This window comes from Dipteris shenzhenensis, chromosome 16, assembly GCF_047967505.1.
Source record: "Dipteris shenzhenensis isolate YYH24624 ecotype China chromosome 16, Dip_SZ_1.0, whole genome shotgun sequence".
NCBI classification, from domain to species: domain Eukaryota; kingdom Viridiplantae; phylum Streptophyta; class Polypodiopsida; order Gleicheniales; family Dipteridaceae; genus Dipteris; species Dipteris shenzhenensis.
This window is the reverse complement of record NC_141611.1, coordinates 4091574-4113323: the sequence shown is the minus strand read 5'-3', so window position 1 is coordinate 4113323 and position 21750 is coordinate 4091574. Positions and strand designations below refer to the sequence as shown.

General features: G+C 45.0%; 1 protein-coding gene across 1 annotated transcript in view; it reads left to right on the top strand.

Moving 5' to 3' along the window:
* LOC147892433 (26S proteasome non-ATPase regulatory subunit 7 homolog A-like) overlaps nt 1-19096 on the top strand; it is a 36448-nt gene extending 17352 nt beyond the window's left edge. The window contains exons 4-10 of the mRNA XM_087387594.1: nt 7228-7324; nt 17548-17623; nt 17788-17846; nt 18079-18201; nt 18293-18350; nt 18465-18550; nt 18715-19096. Coding sequence (XP_087243720.1) covers nt 7228-7324; nt 17548-17623; nt 17788-17846; nt 18079-18201; nt 18293-18350; nt 18465-18550; nt 18715-18783 — 568 coding nt within the window. The 3' untranslated portion in view covers nt 18784-19096. The remainder of the gene's footprint in view (nt 1-7227; nt 7325-17547; nt 17624-17787; nt 17847-18078; nt 18202-18292; nt 18351-18464; nt 18551-18714) is intronic.
* The last annotated feature ends 2654 nt before the right edge of the window (nt 19097-21750 follow it).

The window sequence follows — 21750 nt, the reverse complement described above, 5'->3', positions numbered from 1 at the left end:
CATCTGAGCGGCAGAAACGAGTGAAGTATGTACAAGTTCCCACCGGTCCTGCGTGGATGGTAGAGCATCTAATAGATGAGGATGGAGTAGGCGGCTGAGGTTCTGGCTATATACATCATCGAACTGGCGGTCGAAATGAACCTCGTAATAGGGTTGGCGGTCATGATAACGAGGGGGGGTGGGTCATGGGAGACATTAGTCAAAGTAAAGTGGATGAGTGCATGGTCGGCAGAGGGCATGAAGGGGCTAACAGTAAGGCTATGGATGGAAGGGACTAGAGTCGGGGGACCTATGATGTAGTCGATCACGCTAGTACCACGCCCAGAAGCAGAAGAGAATGTAGGCATGGAAGACTGTGGCCACCTGGACAAGCCGTTATAAATGACCGAGGTGAGGAGCTCCAGTAACTGATGTCCCTGATCTGTGGGCTGTACTGTGCAGTCTGATGAAGTCCGACAGAGGCTATCATCGTGAAATGCTGGGAGTATGACCGGATCCTCCATGAAGTCATAAGTGAGGGCCTGTCTGTCTGAGAGAGAGAGAGAGAGAGAGAGAGAGAGAGAGGGAGAACCCGTTGCCTATGTGCCTCTGTGTAGCTTCTGATCTCCCTCTCCAGTATTGACCCGTAGATCTTGGCCAAAGTGTCACCAATCGAGAGAGAGAGAGAGAAAGAGAGAGAGAGAGAGGGGGGGGGGAGGGAGGGAGTCTATTAACATCCTCTGGAGACCACAGAGAGAGGGGGGGGGAGAGAGAGAGAGAGGGGGGGGGGGGAGGGAGAGAGAGGGAGTCTATTGACATCCACGGGAGACCAGAGAGAGAGAGAGAGAGAGATTAACGTCCATGGGAGGCCTCGCGGGCCTATAGGACGAAGTGACACCAAAGGGAAAAACTCATACAAGCCACAAAGGGCTGAGGCAAAGGGCGCGCTAAGACCCTTTGCTGGGTACTGTGCTGAAATATAGAGAGCTTTATGACCCAAGCAAAATCAAGTACAAAAAATATATCATATCATAACATCTTCATATCATGTGCCATCTGCTATTTTGAGTTGGCTGAGAACTTGAAATGGAAACTCAGAAACCGAAACCCGGCACTATGGTGGCTCGTCTATGAACAGTGAAAATGTCTCGAATCTGAGTTTGTTTGGCTGTCTCATGCTGCGGTGTCGAGGGGCGTGGTCTCCTCGATCTCTGAACCAGTTGAGTTATGTTCAGAGTGACCCCTCGTCTCGGGTGGTCCCCTCTGAGAAAAGCTGTGATAGGACGCGAGTGTGCTCTAGGCGCACTTCGTGTCGTGGGTGAGCTCTGCAATCCTCTCTCAGACTGCTCGCATAGCAACTAGCTCCTCCTCCTCCACCCCACTGTGTCTTGGAGCTGACTCAAATGCATAAAAATCTGTGACGCGCTCCTGTGTGTGGTCAACCTCTGCGTCCTGTGGTATGATCGCCTCCCGCTGCTCTCTAATTTGTCGTAGCAGGGTCTCCTTGTGTCGGCGTATCTCAAGCAGATAGAACCCAATGCAGACCTGGTCATGGAAGTGGATTAATCTTAGAGTGATCCCTCGTCTTGGGTGGTCCCCTTTGAGGAAAGCTGTGATAGGGCGAATCTCGATTGAGTGTGCTCTAGGTGCTCTCCGTGTTGTGGGTGACCTCTGCAATTCTCTTTTGGTAATGTAGACTGACCGCATAGCAGCTAGCTCCTCCTCCTCCACCCCATTGTGTCCTGGAGTTGACTTGAATGCATAAAAATTTGTGATGTGCTGCTGTGTGTGGTCAACCTCTGCATCCTGTGGTATGATCGCCTCCCGCTGCTCTCTAATTTGTCGTAGCAGGGTCTCCCTGTGTCGGCACAGCTCAAGCAAATAGAGCCCAATGCAAACCTAGTCATGGAAGTGGATCAATCGTGATAGTGGGCCGAAGCCACTCCCATCCTGATAGAGACAGTGGTATTGTCCCCGGATCTCATAGTAGGCTAGGTGCAAAGAAAGTGTTCCTCTGTCTCAACCACTCCCAGTGTGCATAGCATGCAGGTCCGTTGCTCTCTAGGTATACGTGCTGCTCTCCCTGTCTCAATCCTCAGTTGATGGGATGAAACCCGCATTTGCCCAATGGCGATCCTCATTGCATGTGCGACTCTTCTGTCCTTGAGATATAGGGGTCTAATGATGAATGATGAATCCCTTCTCTGAGATATTCAAGAAATGGTCACGGTAGAACTGTGTCTTGTTAGGGAGCTCCTGATCTCCCTCCCAAGCCCGAGACGTGTGGAGCTGGAGAAGATCTAACCGTATGATACAATTAATGTCATCTCGCGGGATCAACTCAGGGGGTGCACCCAGACTATACTGGAAGGGGGGGGAGCGTGGCAAACCATGTCGATATACGTGCATACCATGTGTTCGCCCCACCCTCAGCTAGTCGTCCAGACAACTCCAGAGCCAGCCTCGGTAGTCTCTAGTGAGATAAGTCCCAGACTCTATGGATGAAAGTCACTGGCTGAAAGATGACATCAAGTTGTAGTGGTGTCATGGCAAACTCTGCCTGTACTATCTCATGCGGGATTGAGGGCTTGCTCCGAATCATCCTAGATCCCATGGTCACCTGTAGCCGCTCAAATCTCTTCCAGACTGTTATCAATAGATTACTTCCCAGAAGGGTGCTCCATACATGGCAGTCGGTCGCACCAGCGTATCAAAAAGTCGGCACTTCGTCGGTGGATAGTGTGCCTGGAAACACTCTCTCCAATTGAGCCAGAGCACCCCGTCCCCGTGTGAGTCATGCCTGGGCGCATGTGTCATAGTGAAAAGAGGTCTTGTGAAGACTACTCCCAAATATGTGTAGGACTGCACTATCTCCACTGGCTCGGCTCGACAAGTGAAACTGAGTCGTTGGATTACTACACGTGAGGTGTTAAAGATCATAACCTTGGTCTTTCCCAAGATTGACTGTCAGGGCTCTCTCTCTACAGAACACCTCTAGGGCCTCTAAGTGTCTTTGCAGCCCCTCTGCTGAAGATGAGACAAGGACTAGGTCATCAACGTATAGCAATATCTGTATCATGAGATCCGCCAGTAGTGATCCTTCGCCCCCTAGGCGGTCTATGAAAGAGGTGATCTCATCAATGTACAGCCCGAAGAGAGTCGGTGAGAGGGGGCAACCCTACTTCACTCCGATCGTACTCTCAACCCAATCCGATAGGCCAGCCAGGGCCCCAACTCTGCCTTTGATTGACTCGTATAGGCTCGTCACCCCCCATATCAGTGTCTCTGGAATCTGCAGCTCCTGTAACCTCCTGATCATGTGGGATCGTGGGACTTCGTCAAAAGCCTTCCAAAAGTCTACAAAGCATGTGTAGACTTTCTGGGGTCTAGACCTCGCCTCCTCAATGATAGCCCTCAGAGTGAAGATGTGATCTAGGGTAGAGTGCTGTCTTTGGAATCTTGCCTGTCCCCTCTCTAGAACTGATCCATAGATCTTGGCTAGAGTGTGGCCAATCATAAGTGTCCGATAGTTCCCCGTCTCCATCATAGTTTTTTCCATACGTTACCATACGCATACGTCATATGAGTACGGAAGTATGATTGGAGTATGGTTCAGCCCCTGGGGCTGAAACATACGTGACCCTAATTTTACCCAAAAAAATTCAGAAAAATATAGATTGATCATTGTAATTTGTACACATTAAATTGACATAGAGGTATTAAACTTCCAGCGTGAAACTTGAAACTTGTAGTAATTTTAAAGTCATCACTTATGAGTCGTGATTCATCATTCATGAAAGAGTCCAGCCTCCAGAGACCGTAGTAATATGGATTCTAGATTTTGATACATAGTGTCAAATGATGGAATCATAGCTTCTCCTTTAGTGCTAGCCTTCATCATGGCTGAGTCTGCCCTTCACCTCTGGAGTGCCGATAGAAACTCAGTACGAAGACTTTGTATAAATTGATGCTCAAGTATGTGTGGGTGTGTGGATTTGTATGCGTGAGAGCATATTTTTATACTATGGTCTACACCCAATGTTGGGCGCTGATGACGTCAGTGGGGATGTCATAGTAGCTAGTCCCTGCTATGCATGATGGAGTTTATGGTTTTCAACCTTGTGAGTGACTATCATGAGATTGAAACTGCACTATGTTGTGTTTTTAGAGGATGAGTTTGGGAATGTTCCTGGATTCATCTAGGTATATAATAGAAGACACCTATTGTGCTTTCACAGTGCGTGACACCTTCTTCTTGCAATACTCATCACTGACAACCATGCGGCGCAATCCATTGTATACCCTCTCATCCAACAAGTTTGCTAACATGATAAACATGTAAGCAAACCATGTTTGTGCTGGCTTCACCAATTCCTTCTTGCTGAATTTTCTATACATTGCTAACACGGTGTGTTTCCGGGTAACAAATGTCACATGTTAGCATGTACTGACACTGGCTTCAGCCATGCAAGATTTCCAATGTCCTCAAACAAGAGGTCAAGGCAATGGCATGTGCATCTAGTATAGAAAATCCATCAATTCTCCTGCCCGCACACAGTTAGATGCATTGTCCATACACACCTGCACCAAATTTTCAGCCCCAACATCAAGAATGGCATCTTTCAGTATCCCAAAGATGTACTCCCCTGACTTATACTGCCCACTTGTGTCCACGGACTTCAAGATGGCTGAACCAAATATAATGATATTGATTATAGGCTGGCGCCGAGTGTCAGACCAGCCATCACAAGTTATGGTGCAGCCATATTTTTTCCACTTATCCCGGAACTGTAGCATCTCTTGATCTATGCATATTGCTTCATTAGTTAGCTCCGTTGTGCGCAAAACATTGTGGGATGGAGGCTTGAAGGTAGGCCCAACTTGGCCAATGGCACGAACCATCTCCAAAAAACAAGGGCTCCTCACCTTCCAATGAGGAATATCCTCTGCAAAGAAAAAACGACAGAGAGCAATGTATGCATCCTTCCGTGCTTGTGACTCCCATGCCTTGGCCAAGGCTCCCTTTGACATCTTTTGCTTCTTTTGCTTTGGCGCATATGCACTGACAGATGCATTTCCACTTGCAGTACCACTCACTGAGGCATCTCCCAAATCAGCCACATCTTCATTTTTGCAGCAGTTTTCAAAGCCGCCTTTGCCTGCAATCTTCGATAAGTATCTTTCACATTTTCGGGAGGAGCGGTACACTTATCAACCCCCAAGCCTGTGAGCCCTAGAAACTGTGCCCTTATACGGATCGGGCCTCCATGCCATGAATGAGGGCATGTTTACATTTACAAGTGTATTGGCCCTTCCCCAAGGGCTTTAAGGCCTCTACAAATTCCCATTCTGGTCCTTTTTGTCTTCCCATTTGCAGATCTGCAAGCTGCACATTTGCAAACGAGGGCAAATAAGGCATTGGGCAAAGGAACGATTTCCAAAGAGGGCTTGAAGCCCTTGCAGGGTGCCCTGTTATCTGGCATCAACTAAAGAGAGAGCACTTGCTGCAAAACGGAAAAAGAGAGCAGCCATTGCAATTACCTTGACGCTTGGAGTAGGTAGAGCGCAGAGGCAGGTTGTGGGCTGCAACTGTACGGTGACCACTCACCTCCAAAGCAGGTAGAGGCTGCACAAACTCGAGCGAAGGGCTGAGGGGAGTCGGGACTTGGACTGTCCCCTGTGTGGTGAAGAAGAGGGCAAAGGGCTGCCTAAATAGGCTCTTGAGGCAGCAAGGTCGGTTTGTTGGTGGGAGAGTCGGGTCATGGGCGTACGGCCTTTCTCGGGATTCAGGAGCCTTCACAAACATGTCGTACGGAATAGAAAATAGGAGGCAAATCAAATTATAAGGTACGGATCTTGATTTCCCCCCCTCCCCCCTTAAAAAGTCATGTACAGAAAGCTGTACGGACCCGTACGTACCTGTACGCAAGTACATACGGTCGTATGAAACGCGTATGGAAAAAACGTCCGCACGTGTACAGATGTAACTATGGTCTCCATAGGGTCCTCGGCGTTTGTGTATCGGCACAACGGTGGTGGTACTCCAAGAAGGTGGAAAACCGTGACACACAGCCGGTTGAACATTTGTGCTAGGATCGAGACTAGGTCCTTTTGTCCATGTGCAAAGTGCTCAATCTGGAGGCCCTCGTGGTCGTGTGCTCTCCGATTGTGTAGACGGTGAAGTGCAGCCCGTACATTTTGTGTGGTGAACAGATGACAAGTGGTGGGCCTAGGCGTGGAGGACATATCTGGCGATGTCTGCATCTGGGCATCATAGAGGGATTATGCATACCTATGCCACAAATCTGGGTCAAAGATGAGACCCGACCACTGTATGGGATTTTCTATCAGAGGGGAAGCCACCTATCCCCGGAACGATTTGACAATCTCATCCATTCATTGTGTGAGAAAAGCCCATCTCTTATGATGCGTCAATCGTCGATAGATCCTTTGTGTCTCAAGTGGCGTCAGATGACTCAAAGCCTGCTGCTGCTGTGTGAAGTAGGCTCTCGCCTCTCTGAACTCGTCATCGAACCAAGGGTTCTGATGCATCTTCCCATCCTTGGCCCGCCCGGTTCAGGTCGTGGGGAAAGATCTGATAGCAACGTCCTGTACCACTGGGACAAGGGTGTCGGAGGCGCTGGTGAGGTCTATGTCATCTCCAAGTAGAGCCAGGAGCTCCCTGGCTAGATGGCTCATGTACACTGGGTCAAGAGCACGGTCAAAGTGGATCCGAGTGCGTGGGGGGAGCTCTCCCTTTGGTTGGCATGGTGGTGGAGATATGGAAGGCCAAGTATGAGTGGTCAGCTCAGAGGGGGGGGAGTATGGCGAAATCGTGTATTCGTGAGACAAAGTCTAGAGAGAGTAGGCTGTAAGGAGGAGGAAGGAAGAGGGAGAGTAGGATTAGATGTCACATCAAAAGTACATTGCACATGAGGGGAGGGTACTTATATAGTACTCCTTATCCCCTTTGACCTCTCTATCTTTCCAACACCCCCAAGTACCAATAATCCTTACCCCCACTAACTTGACCAGCTTTCGGCCTTCATTACACAAGCAAATGAACTTTTTTAGTAGTGTTTATTGTGTGGAATTTTGTTTCTAGCCATTGTTGATCATTTTTCAAAGATGTAAATGAATGGAGCTTAAGTGAATAGAGTTATTATTATTATCTTTCAATGTAACATGCCTTGATTTTTGATTTGTTAACATGTAGTAGTAGTTTAACAATACTTACTTGTGTGGTAGTTATGTTCCCAATCCTGTGCTTGTGATAATTGATGTGCAACCTAAAGAGCTAGGAATACCGACGAAGGCCTACTATGCAGTTGAAGAAGTTAAGGAGGTTAGTGTTTGTTGCATGTTGTGATCTTTCTTGCTTAATATGATTGTAAATGTTTCTTGTGGCCCTTTTGAGCTGTCATCAAGGTATTGACATAGTATAAATATGATCATTTTCAAAGTTTTAAGGAGAAAGTGGGAGATGCCGGGGGGAACATATGAGTAATGGCAGTTGGATGTATGAGCTAGTGATTATCGTTTTTGTTTTCTTTCTCTTCTTAAAGGAAAGCGCTTTTTCCCCTAAGAGGATGGATTGACGAAGGGTGAGCCAGGTAGGTTAACTTGGACGGGGGGAAGCAACATATTAGTAATGGATTTCAAAGATAGGAGATGGTTTGTGACACCATTATGACATAGATGTAAGAAACAAAGGGAGAGGTTAGGTGCCTAAGAGAGTAGTAGTACTTCTACACAAGAACTCTACTAGCATCTACAATGAGAACAAGCTGGCTGGTATTGACAACTTAATCTTTATATTGTAAAATTCACAAAATAGAAATAGCATTCAGGGTTGAACATACCATCAAGGGATTGAAGGTGTGCATCCAGAAGGGCTAGCTTTAGCTACTAGTAAGGCACTAGCTGAGAGCTTGGTCGCATGTATGAAGACTTGTTTTGGGGATATCCAATTTAGGATTGCCAATTAAACCTACCGTAAGAAGTAAAATTTTCCATTCAAAACAACTTATGCAAGAGGAGCGAGAACTGAATAAAACATTTGTATGATTGGACTTACTCTAGTCTTACAAAGGTATATATAAAATCATGGGAGTTGTCTATAATGCCACATCATCCCAAGTGGAGTAACAAGGAACAATTTGAGGTCAAGTGCATGGATAATGAAAGGCTACCAAAGAGGGCATGGAATGAAAGTCAGAAGCTTCAAAAGACAAACAAGGGCAAGATTTTGACATCCGGATGGGCACAGGACCTAAAAAAATGGTTCAAGAAGTGGGAAGTAGAAGAGTATTTAAACTACTCTTCAGAGGAGATTGATGAAGAGGCTTTTCATTATGACCTGCTGAATGCACTACACAGGAAATGGCAAACAGCAGAAAACAAAGATAAATTTGAGTACTATCGCACATATATCAACCCCGAATATTGGTCAATTTATACAGGAAGGGAGACAACAACGCAGAAGTACATATGTACACCTATAGCAGTGCATAAACGGAGGGCTTTAGCCTCACTTCGCACCCGATCACACCAGCTGCAAATAGAAACAGGGGGATGGAAAAAGATGCCAAGGGAGAGTAGAATATGCCAACTATGTGATCAAGGTATGGTTGAAACAGAAGAACACATGGTAATGATATGCCCTCACTATGCACACATTAGGGAAGAGTTCAATCACCTCCTTGAGGGACATAACAAACTGGCTGATTTGCTGCATAAAGGGTCACCTTCAGCTTTAGGAACATTTGTGTATAAGCTCTTCAAGCATAGGAATCCACCTGAATCCTAGAAGGTGGTTTCTCTTTCCACCCTCCCATCTTCGGGAGGAGCTTTCATGTACTTGTGATATTGAATTGCTCAGGTCCCATAGGCCGGTTTTGGTCTTCAGAGGACGATAATATATTCTTCTTCTTCTTCTTCTCTCTCGGTTGTAGGGGTCTCATTGCATCTCTCCCATTGTCTTTGGATAGTAAAAATGAGATCAGCAGATTATGTCAGTGATGTAATGGATTATGTACAATGGTGTTCCCCTTTCACAATAAAATTAGGTGTAGATCCAAATGGCCATATGTGTATGGGCTATTCCTCTGAGGCATTTAGATGCGGCAGCCAATGGTAGCTTGTGACATGTGCCATTACTATATAGTATATATGAAATATTACAGCCTGAACCATATGTGCAAGCCTATTGCCCACTTATAGACTCAATCCTATGACTACCTCCACACCTCTTTGAGCACTGCGCAGTCATTATCAGCTTATATAAATTGGCTAATAATCCTCTATTATGAATGTCTCTCAATTGTGCATCATAAAAGACTTCTAAGATCAGCCATTTATACAAATGCTTTGAAACACACACACATTCATTATAGCTTCAGAAATTAAGGAATATTTGTTTGACTTATAATGACTTTGACTAGTATTGCTTGTAGCACTGTCCTACGGAAACCTGACACTATTTCTCTGCAAACTCGCACCTCTTCCAAGTTCTTGAAGTTTTCATCCCAACTTTGTTTCAGACGTCATCATTGACATAAAGGACCCTACCACAAGGTTTTTCTTTTTGGGGGTGTGCGGGGACGGGGGTGGGGGGGCAAAAAAGAGACTTCTATTGAGTACACAGCATGCAAGGCATGAGAAAATGGAACCAAATCCAAATCAAGCTCTTGTAATAATGCAAGTAAATAACAGGTTGAGGCTGATAGTGCCACCTCAACTCTGAAGGGGCTTTCGAGAAGAATGGGAAGCCCATCCCACTCCCTCAAGAAGACATTTCTCTCGGTAGAGGCTGCTCGTGAAGACCCTTGCATAGTTCCTAAAATGGCTATCAAAGTGTGTATTGTGTTCGTCCAAATACGTGTGTATTGGGTGAACCTGGGAACCATCCAAGGCCTCTGTACATCTGGATCTCCAAATATGCCACGCTGAAATGCTCGCTAGAATCTCCCACAAAGTATCCATAGATGCATGCGCATGTTTGTACAGAGAGCCATGAACCTCGTCCAGAAAACATTGACTCAACCAAATGTTGTCGAATGGAGAAAGAGTCATGCCTTTCGTAGAACCCCCAAAAGAGAGAGCCATGCTATTGAGCCACTGGTCATGAGGATAGGAGAATGCATAAATGCGCTCAGTAGTCTAGCGATCCCCTTCCAAATGATCCTTGCTTGTCTGCAGTCCCATAGGCAGTTGACCTCCGTTGGTGCACAACATTCTGTCCATGAATAGAAAGCTAAAAGAAAAGATTGATTACTCTATTTGTAAGGGATTCCTAGTGAAACCGTCCTTCAGTAAAATAAAGGGCAGTAAACCGTAACTAGCTTAGCATCCATGTCGTTTACAGCCACATTGCATATCTTTCAACCACTTCATTAAGTACAAAACCACGTAGAAACAACTTTGAGAAAGAAACTGGATGGAGAGTGCCCCTGCTCAATGAAATCAAACACGAGACACCACATTGGCCCCAAATACCTTGGCGTCCCTTTTGGTATCTATTTTATTCCTTGGCAATGGAAATAGTGTTACACCAAGGGATCACCCTCGCACTCTGCTACACGAGCAATCCACTGCACAAGCCAACACTTAGCTTCAAAATGCATCCAATTCCAGTGCACCCACTAACACCCAAGGCTAAGGCATTTCCTCACAATTGTGTCCAACCAAGAGTGGCAATGTATTCCACAAGTCCAAAACAAATGCTCAAATAGCCTCAAGGACTTCGAAATGCATGGAAAATCAACCAAAGCTTGAGCAAGTAACCTTGGGAAACGTGAAAAATGATTGGAGCAGCAAAACTCACGTAAAAAATCTCGTTCCAAAGGCTTGGGATGAGAAAAGGGTGGATAGGGAATTGCCACGTGGCTCCTCATTAAAGCTCTAACCCTTCCAAACCAATGGAGCATTGGTTTGCCCCCACATTAAAGTGCTAACCCTCTCCAACCAATGGAACATTGGTTTACCCAACATTAAAGTCCTAACCCTCTCCAAACAATGGAACATTTGTTTTCCTTGGGCCCAACTTTTGGACCCCTCTTAGCCTTGTCTTGCCCCAGTGCTTGGTCCCAGTGGGGTGTGGAATCACAACCTTTTAACTTATGTGCATCAAATAGATGTGCAGATTCATCAATAGACAATGATCCAGCCTGATATAGAAGCTACCAAAACAATATATATTTCCGTCCAAAGCTATGGACACAATACAAAGAGAGACAGATATAAAGTCCCACTAGTGCATGGTCCTTTGATCTTATCATGTACTTCTACTATCTGCTGGATATCTCTAGAACTTGAGCCTGCGTGCTCCATCTGGAGTGTTTGTAGACTCTCTCAGTTTCTTGCTGCCCTAGAAGACAGCCAAGTCCCAGCCCCAAGCAGAGCTCAGTCTGCAGCCTCTATTGCCCTCTTCTGCCTCCTGGAAGTAGGCCTGAAGATGTGTGCACTACTGCTCCTGCTGCTCCCAAAACTGCTGGAGTGCTCGATTATTTATGCCCCTCCAAAGGGCTCTTTATATACGCCTCAAGGGCCCTTGAAAATATCCAACTGGTCAGCCCCTTGCTGGCCGACTCAGTCTGCCAAAACCAACCTGGTTGGCTGCCCCTACCAGCCCAACCAGGGCTCTATATAAGGGCTTTCACTTGCCCTTCCAGGCCTTTGCTCCAGGGCATAAAGCCCTCCACATTATGTGGGGTCCAGCCCCCGTTGGCCCTGCCATCTTCTAGGCTTGGTAGGCTTTCTCTGACCAGCCCTACCAGCCCCAATACTGGCCGATCAAGCCTGCTGGCTCCCCCTGCTTGCTGCGCCATCTCCAGGGCCCTGCCCTCAGCCCATGCTAGTCAGTTTGCCATCAAGAACTCTGGTATCCCCGCTATCTGATGCTGTTAAAATCTGCCTCTGACAGGCCAGATCCAGGCTGATTGTCCATCGCCGTTTACCTGTCCACAGACTCCATTTATGAGCTAATTTATAAAGAAGGTGATTGTGTTTTGCTGCATTTTCAAAAAGCGAGACTAAGGAATAAGAAAGGCAAAGAAAGGCTGTACGATATGAGATAGTATGGGCCCTTTCGAGCTTGCCAAAGATCAATGATGTAGCTTACAGGCTGAAGCTACCACAGCATTGGTCAGAGATAGAGTTTCCCGTCGTTATATGGTGAAGTGCAGGAATTATTCTGCACTGGTTGTGAAGTGGAAGGAGTAAGGTGAACCGGCAGATTCACTTGGTTTATTGCATAGAAGCATTTCAGCTTGAGCCGCCTGCGGTTGAGGCTCATTCAGGCTCAGCAGAGCAAAGGTCTGGAGCATTGCCTGACGCTAAAGAGGGGGTAACACCTCCACTCCCTCAGGACAGACAGGCTCACGTATCTAGAGTTCACTGCATGACTCACCCGAGGTACTGATTGTTGCTGACAGTATTTCTGCCACGGGACTTCTATGATGAGTGTACTTGTCACTCCACACAGATGATGCTGTTCATTGCCAGTTGTATATCACGGATGATGCGCAGAGTGGTATGAGTTACTATTCATGCCTATTTCATTATTATTTATTTGCTGTACCTTTCAGCAACAAACTAGATAGTTTGTTGTCTCAAGAGGGGGTATGTCAGGGGGACGTGATTTTTGTATGCCAACAACCGTGACTACTTTGGCTTTGTGCCTAGCCTAGAGGAAGTGCCAAATTCCTAAAAGCCCCTAAGATTTGACAATAGAAGTGGGGCCAATCCCTAGGTGCAATTACTAGGCTCAATTGCTAGGCCCAAGGCAAGGAATAAGTGTGACAAAAAGAGTGGGTTAGAGGGCCCAAATGTTAGGCCCAAGGCAAGGAACAAGTGTGACCAACAAGAGTGGGTTAGAGGCATTAATGAGCCGCGTGGCAGTCCATTTGCTTGCATGTGTTTGCATGTACGTTTTCCTCTCAGATAGGCTCACGTATCTAGAGTTCACTGCATGTCTCACCCGAGGTACTGATTGCTGCTGATAGTATTTCTGCCACGGGACTTCTATGATGAGTGTACTTGTCACTCCACACAGATGATGCTGTTCATTGCCAGTTGTATATCATGGATGATGCGCAGAGTGGTATGAGTTACTATTGATGCCTATTTCATTATTATTTATTTGCTGTACCTTTCAGCAACAAACTAGATAGTTTGTTGTCTCAAGAGGGAATATGTCACGGGGACGTGATTTTTGTATGCCGACAACCGTGACTACTTTGGCTTTGGGGGCCTAGCCTAGAGGAAGTGCCACGATAGAAGTGGGGCCAATCCCTAGGTGCAATTACTAGGCTCAATTGCTAGGCCCAAGGCAAGGAATAAGTGTGACAAAAAGAGTGGATTAGAGGGCCCAAATGTTAGGCCCAAGGCAAGGAACAAGTGTGACCAACAAGAGTGGGTTAGAGGCATTAATGAGCCGCGTGGCAGTCCATTTGCTTGCATGTGTTTGCATGAACGTTTTCCTCTCTCTAGCTCGCATTTCGAGGTTGTTCTTTGGTTGTACGGCTCTTTGTTCCTGCTCGTGAGCATTTTCCATGGCACCCTCATCCATTTTGAGGTGGATTCGCTGGCTGTACCGCTGCTTCATGCATTTCGAGGCGGATTTGCTGGCTGTATGCTCTCTTGCACGCATTACGAGGCCAAAAGGATGGCTGTACGGCCCTGTTCTCCTACCCATGACCACTTTTCACGCCGCCTCTCCTATTGGTGATTGTTTGCCCGCCGATTTCTGCTCTCCCCCCCCGCCTCTCTCTCTCTCTCTCTCTCTGTCTCTCTCTCTACATGGAATGAGATTGAAAAAATGCAGAAAGCATTTCTACGCAAGCACCTTGGTGTCAAACCCACTACCCCATACTTAGTGCTTCTATCGGAAAAAGGTAGGAGGCCGATCGAATTTCATGCATTGATTAGAGTTATGGAGTATTTGCTAGAGGTGCAGCAAATGCTATCGGACAAACTACCTTATAGAGCATGGAATGCCAGCACAAAACTTCAAAAGAATCACTAAAGTAAGATCATTTGTACAGGGTGGGTAACAGACATCAGGAAATGGTTCAGCCGATGGAAAGTAGATGCATACTTGACCATGCCGCATGAAAAGGTCACCATGCAAGAATTTCAAATGTCCCTACTGAGCACTTTGCAGACCCACTGGTTGACAAATGAAAAGAGGACAAAGCTGGAGTATTATCAAGACAACATAAACTTTTCATGTTGGTCTACATAGATGTCCATGGAGGCCTCTGCTCAGCCCTACATTAGCACACCTATTCCCCTTCTCTATCGCAGAAATATAGCCAGGTTTCGCACCAGATCTCATACGCTTGCTATAGCGAAGGGAGCTTGGATGCATCAGCCCAGACACGCCATAGTTTGTACTCTTTGCGACTTGCAGTCAGTTGAGACGGAGGCACATGTAGCTTTACAGTGCCCTCGATATGCACATATCAGGGAGGACTACCAGCAGATATTGGAGGACTCCGCTCAGTTGACATCAGTTCTCTCTACTGCCTCTCCGGCAGCGTTGGGATCTTTTGTCACCCGTCTTTTTACATGTCGTCAGGAACTCATAGATTCCTGACCCCTCTTTTTGAGGATACTTTCTTTACATTGTATTGAGATGGTCCCATGGGTCATTTTTGGCCCCCCGTGGACGTTAATAAATTCTACTTCTACTTCTCTCTCTCTCTGGTGGTGATTTCTCCTGCTAGCCACTTGCTATGTGGATCTGCTGCCTCCCGGAGGTGTTACAGCCTGGAATCGAGTCCCTTGGAGCTGGTTCAATGCCATTTGGAGCTGATTCGAATTTATTTGCTGCTGTTTTCCGATTCCTTTGTGGCTGAAGGTAATCTTTGCACTGCTGGGGGCCTGGAATGTGAGGCTAGAAGTCATCCCTCTTCCATGGACAGCAGGTATAGTTGATTCGACTTCCTTTGGATGCTTTTGATCACTCTTGCAGTTTGTTGTTCCCTCTTTATTCTTCGAATTACCCTCCTGGCCAACTCGGGCTGAGAATTGACACCGAAACACCGAGGGTGAGCCAAAATGGGAGCCAAAGGATCAGTTTTGTGAGTTTCATCTCATCTTGAGGTCATTGTGCATTTCAAGATTTATGTTGTTGCTTTGATGCCCTGAGAGGATGGGCGCTTGATTGTGGGACTGCTGAATGCATTAGTCAGCTTTCATTTGGTCACAGACACTTGGGAATGCCTTATCCTTGCCTTGGCAATTGGGTGCTAGTTTGTGCTTGGAATAGGATGCTTATTGAAGCTAGGAATTGGCTTGGATAGTGGAATTGCTAGTGAGGACAAGTTCAAGGGAGAACCCTTGTTGTAAAAGAGCACATTCCGTTGATAGAAGAAAAAAGAAACACGGAAAGGGGCGCCAAAGCATTTGGAGCCAATCTGTGTCTCTTGTGTGTGGTTTATGAGTAGGGGCATTCTAGGGTTTATTTCTCAGTGGTTTTTTAACCAAGTGCCTGAAAGTGATGCATTATGGATGTAATGAATGTGAGTGACAAGTTAGGTGTGGATTCCTGGCCTTTAGTTTGCTAGAGGCTGGTTTCACTCCTCACCATCATCCATGCGTTCAAGCTATGAAAACATTGTCTTAGAGTTTGTTGTTAACTTGTTCACACCAACCACCAAGCCTTAGTGTTTTCTCACTCAACCATTGATGAGAGAAAAGCACATAAAGTATGCAGCGTTTTTGCAAGCTTTTCATTTTCAAATTGTGCATGTGGCTGGGGAAGGACAACAAATTGGTTGATGCACTCTCCCGAAGCCCCTCACTCAGTCATATATTTGTTGCATATCATAAAGAATTTGTGCCTTGACTAGCTCCTATGCCAAGGAGGTTGATTTTCAGAAAATATGTACACATTTGCATGATTACTTTACAATGGATGTTATCTGATGGCTACCGTTTCCACAAAAGGAAGTTATATGTATCTACTGATTTTTTTTTTCCCGAGAGAAAAGAACTTCTATTAATGCTTGTTAAAAAACGATCATACAAGTCGGCAAATACTATAAAGGTGCCGATCGTGGAAATCAACGAAAAATAAATGCTGGCTGTGAGAAAGACACTTCTGCTGCCAAAGATCCCAGCTCATTGCCTAGGGATTCTCTGTAACAGGGGCTAACAACCAAGGTGGCGGACTATACAACCATCTGATCCCTCTCGGGGTGATGTCGTAGAAAACACCTGTAGGCCAAGCCTTGCATAAACGTTCCCACCGTGCGACCGTAGCTGAAGAAACTGGAGGGCCTCGCTCCCAAATGGCGCGAAGCGTGAAGATGATGTCCTGCCAGATGGCTACCAAGGTGCCCGACGGTGGAACATGGTGCTGGCCCATAACCCAGCTGCAGCGAGCAACCCAAATGTTCCATGCCGTGATGTTGGCTACCGTCTCCCACACGACGTCCTCCGCTGAAGGAAGAGGCTGATGACTAGTGGGAGGGGTCGCCTCATAAAACTCAATGCTGTGAATGTAGAGGCCGTGAATTTTGTATGTTGGAGAGACCACGTCAATGGGAAAGGCATGGCCACCCTCTGGCAACCAAGCAGCCATGCCCCAGGTGAAGTCCCTCTCCATGCCTTGAAGCCTTGCCATGATCCAAAGCGCTCCTCGCCATATCCTCTGTGCTGCTGGGCAGCTCCAAAGGCAGTGGGGGATCGTCTCCAAAGCCCCAATCGTGCATCTATGGCAACTACCATCCACCCGAGGCGCCCAGTGGAAGACTTATAGTAATGCCCAGGAGCTCACACAGTGTGCGTGTGGGGTGTGGAATCACAAACTTCTTTACTTAATGTGCGTCACATAGATTAGATGTGCAGACTCATCAATAGACAATGAACCAGCCAGATAGAGAAACCACCAAAATATATTTCCGTCCAAAACTATGGACACAATACAAAAGATATAGATCCAGAGTCCCACCAATGGTGTGGTCCTCAAGTATGTGTGATGACGTCGGTGGGGATGTCATAGTAGCTAGTCCCTACTATGCGTGATGGAGTTTATGGTTTTCAATCTTATGAGTGACTCTTGTGAGATTGAAACTGCACTATGTTGTGTTTTTAGAGGATGAGTTTGGGAATGTTCCTGGATTCATCTAGGTATATGCTTCTGCCGTATTAGCGGACATGCAAATTTCACCTTGTGAAGTTTTCGTCTTCACAACCATATGGTAGTTTCTTTTTAGCTTTACCTTCACTTTCAAACTGCCCTGTTTCATCATGTTGCACAGTGTTATTTCTCTGTATATGTACTCAACTCAAATTGCTGTTATGTGGGCTTATCAACCTAAGATGAGGGAATCAAGCAAGCCATTTCCAAAAGGAAGTGCGTTCTAGTGGAACCCTATGTGTGTGTGAGAGAGAGAGAGAGAGAGAGAGAGAGAGAGTTCTCAACCTTGATGGGAACTCTCTCAACCTTGATGGGAGATCAGATTTGAGAAAGAGGTTTAACCTCGATGGGAGATCAGATTTGAGGAAGAGGTTTTCCTTCTATTTCACAGCTTCTTTGTTTCTTTTCCTTTGTTACAGGATGCAACACAGAAAAGCCAAAAAGTATTTGTGCATGTACTTTCTGAAATTGGTGCATATGAAGCAGAGGAAATTGGTGAGTTTATACTTGCTTGAATTGCCAGTATAGCGCTCTTGATTTGAAGTGATTGTTTCTTTTTATAGCTGCAACCCTGTTTCCACTCAAGTTGTCTTTTTTTTTTTTTTGGTTGCAAAAATCAAATTGTCTTTTTCAACAAAGAGCTTGTTTGAAATGTTCAGGGGTTGAACATTTGCTGAGGGATGTGAAGGATACAACCATTAGTACTCTTGCTACAGAGGTGATGATGATTTCTGTCCCCTGTTGTGGTCTGCCCCCCCCCCCCCCCCAAAAAAAAAAAAAACAAACAAAAAAAAATCCAAAAATACACACACACATACACACAGTAAATGTCTTTAAAGGATTATATGATGCCGCAATTGAAATGTATATTTGGAGCCCTGTTTTTAGTCTCTCTCTGAGATAGAGTTAGGGGACAACGTGTTTACTACCTGCGGTATCTACTTTGATAGGTTAGTGGAAAGTTGACAGCATTGAAGGGACTTGAAGCAAGATTGAAGGAAATTCATTCATACTTGGATTATGTGGTGGAAGGAAAATTGCCTCTCAATCACGAAATCTTGTACCATTTACAGGTTCATATCCTTTTTGTCAAGAAGCTTGTGGTTTGATTTCCTTGTTGATCTGGCAACTCTTGACAACCTTAATACCTTATCCTACATGCAGGATGTCTTCAATCTGCTACCGAATTTGAATGTGAATGACTTGGTGAAGGCATTTGCAGGTATCTGTATTATTTTACATCTAGTCACCATCAAACTTGTATTTTCATTGCTTGAATATTATAGCATAAAAGAAGGCAACAATTAACATGGTTCTTGTAATCTGTGCTGTGCAGTGAAAACAAATGACATGATGCTTGTCATCTATCTTGCCTCTCTTATCCGGAGTGTGATAGCCTTGCACAACCTTATCAACAATAAGGTATATAATGTCCCTTCTATTTTTTCGGCAGCATCTGCAGAAGTTAGAACCAAATGATGAAAGGCATTAATTCAATTTAAGTAGAGACTATTTGCCGACTAGTGTGAGGTTCTTATTACCTTGTGGATGGAGTTGGAATGACCTCAAGCATTATGTTTGTTTAGGTGTTGAACAAAGAACATGAAAAGCTTGCAGATGCACCGTCAGGGCCAGCTATTTCAGCTGCTGGCTAGGAGGTTTGAACTTTGAAGCATGTCCGATAATGGTTTGGTAGTTTTTTCCCTGAAAATTGCCATTTTCCAGTGTGTTGCTCTTAAGATGCATCACCTGTGTTTGGCTAGTAAAGAGATTGGATTCATTGTTCTTTATGGGCTTCTAAAAGGCAGGTAGAAACTATATAAACTGCCTTGAGAAGCTTTGAGGATGCCCTTACAGTTAGATTTCTAGCATGATTGAGAAAGGAAGTTTTGCTGACGAAATAATGCATGATAAACATGAGAAATTGCTTTTCAAGATTGTAATAATATATATCCAAACGTTCTCACAGATTATAGATCACAGTTGGGGGGATTAAGGGCGAATCTCCAGGATCTGATCGCAGAACTTCATTTTCTATTTGATTGCGAAGTCCAAATGCTGAATTGTTCTAAAGCATGTTGAATCCTTCCTCATTGTGAGTGATAAACGAGTCCCAAGATGAAAAAGGTTTCCAACTACAATAACGTAGGTGCGCAGTGTTCAGTATTCAGATGTGATATTTGCATGGCCTGTCAACGTGAACAAACTTTCTGGGTAGTGCACATCTTTTTTTAATAGAATGCCATACAAGTTTATTTGCTGATGCCATTCAAAAAGTGCATATTGTTGTTGTTTTATGACTCTCTCTACTTTAGTATAGGATAATGAAAGGTGAATGCCTATGATAATGATTAAAAGCGGTGGACACATGCATGGTTTCATAATCTAGTGTAGCTTGATTTGTTATGCGAGTAAAGCAAATCAAGGGGAGTCAACGTATTTCTTAAAGATGTGTCACGTATTTTCCAAGGCTATTGGAGATAATAGAGGTACGGCATTGATGTGGAGGCACATACGAGATAGGTTGGTATCGACTTTAGCATCACTTGATCTATTGTAGGGTATGTTTGCATGCAAATTCCACCTATAGCGTCTTTTGGTGGACCTTGCTTCCGTATCAAGGTAGCATCCTTAGATATCCAATAGGCTAAGAATGGTTTGGTTAGATAGTGGCGAGCTCTCTGTGTTGTGATGCACTCTTCCTCATCCTTTTGGGGCTTAAATATGCGTGTCGTGTGTTTTCCAAGGCTATTAAAGATAATAGAGTTATGGCATTGATGTGGATGCACATACAAGATAGGTTGGTATCGACTTTAGCATCAATTGATCTATTGTAGGGTATGTTTGCATGCTAATTCAACTTGTTGCGTTTTTTGGTGGACCCTTGTATCATATCAAGGTAGCATCCTTAGATATCCAATAGGCTAAGAATGGTTTTGTTAGCTAGTGGCGAGCTCTCTGCGTTGTGATGCATTGTTCCTCATCCTTTTGCCCCACTCCTCTTGTCCTCACGCACGACAATCTAAGTGATTTTGTAGCAACTTTGCAGCGCACATTGCTCTTGGAGCTACTGGTGTGGTTGCCTCCCTCCCTCTAGCGTTGCCTTGTTAAATCTCCTGAAGATGGGGGCTTGCCTTCATTCTTACTCTTTGGTTATGGACTTGGTAGCATGAACATTGTACAGATCATAGATATTTTTCTTGTAGGTCATGCATGTGTTAGACCACTCAAACCTAACCACCTCCATACATTGGAGTGAAGAGAGCTTTGGACTTCGTAGGCTCCCCTCCCCTCTCGCCTCTTGTTGTCTCCCCCTCCCCCTCCTCCCATCCCAACTTGGATCCCCTCTCCTTGCTTCCGCTTCCGCTTGCACTTGCAAATATATTTTTATTTTTGATTTCCTTTGACAATTATTGTTAAATGGAGTTGGTATTATCGTTTGTTTTCACTATAATTCCATTGTGTCAAAAACTAGTGGAAGCTACCAAAATACCCTGAACGTTAATAAAGACATCAATAAAAAGGCCAAAATTTTTTAAAATTTGACACATTCGAGTTTGCCCTTGGACATGTCGGAGTAGAGGACGAGATCGATGACATGAGGGTAGTATGGATTAGTGTGATGAGATGACAAGGAGGGATGCAGTCAGAGAAGTAGTAGCCATGCTCAATGCAACAACCAATTAGAGCATGCACGATGGAAGTCAAGCCCGTTATAGCTTTACTCTGTGGGGATTGTTTCACCATAGAGGGGTCACTCTATATAGCCCACCAGATATAGAGATCATAGACACCACCACAGCGCCAATCGACGAGATAGACACAGATATGATGTATTTTTGTAGCTCATAGGAGAGCCACCATGGCACTTGGCTATGTGACTTGACTCTGACTTAGAGATTGAGTTGAGCTATTAGTTGCTAGTTTTGAGCTTTGAGTTTGAGTTTGTACTTTTGAGCTTAGTTTAGTATAGTGCTCAAAAAAGGGTCTTTGTGAGCCCTTACCCTAAGCCCATAGCAGCTTGTATGAGCACGTGCTACTCTAACATTGTACTTTGTCTCATAGACCCATGAGGCCTCTTGAAGATGGTAGTGCATCTCTCTCTCTCTCTCTCTCTCTCTCTCTCTCTCTCTCTCTCTCTCTCTCTCTCTACGTGTGTGTGTGTGTGTGTGTGCACCATAGTTCTCAATGGAGGTAGCTACAAAAGCCAATACAATGAAGCATTGTTTTATGAAAGTTTCAATGGAGTCTCTTTGTTTGCAACCCTAAAAAAAAGCCCAATATTACAAAGTTTGATTAGAATTTGCAAAAACAAGGTATATGCTTTGCTTGTTAAATGGTTCACAAAAACATTAAAGATAAGAATTCAAGAAGAGAGAGAAATACCTTATAACATGCAAAAGTGCAAGATTGTAATGTAAAGGAGATCCCATAGAGGGGTACTAGCCTTAGGAACATGCAAGATTTTCAGCCTATCCTTATGTATATTTGATTACCATGATCACTTTCCTTTTGTACATAAACTTTAAAATAAAAATACAATAGCCTTATTGCAAGAAATCATGCATAAAGCACTTGAGTTGTCCCATGCACCCCTACAAAAAACATGCAAGAGGCAATGT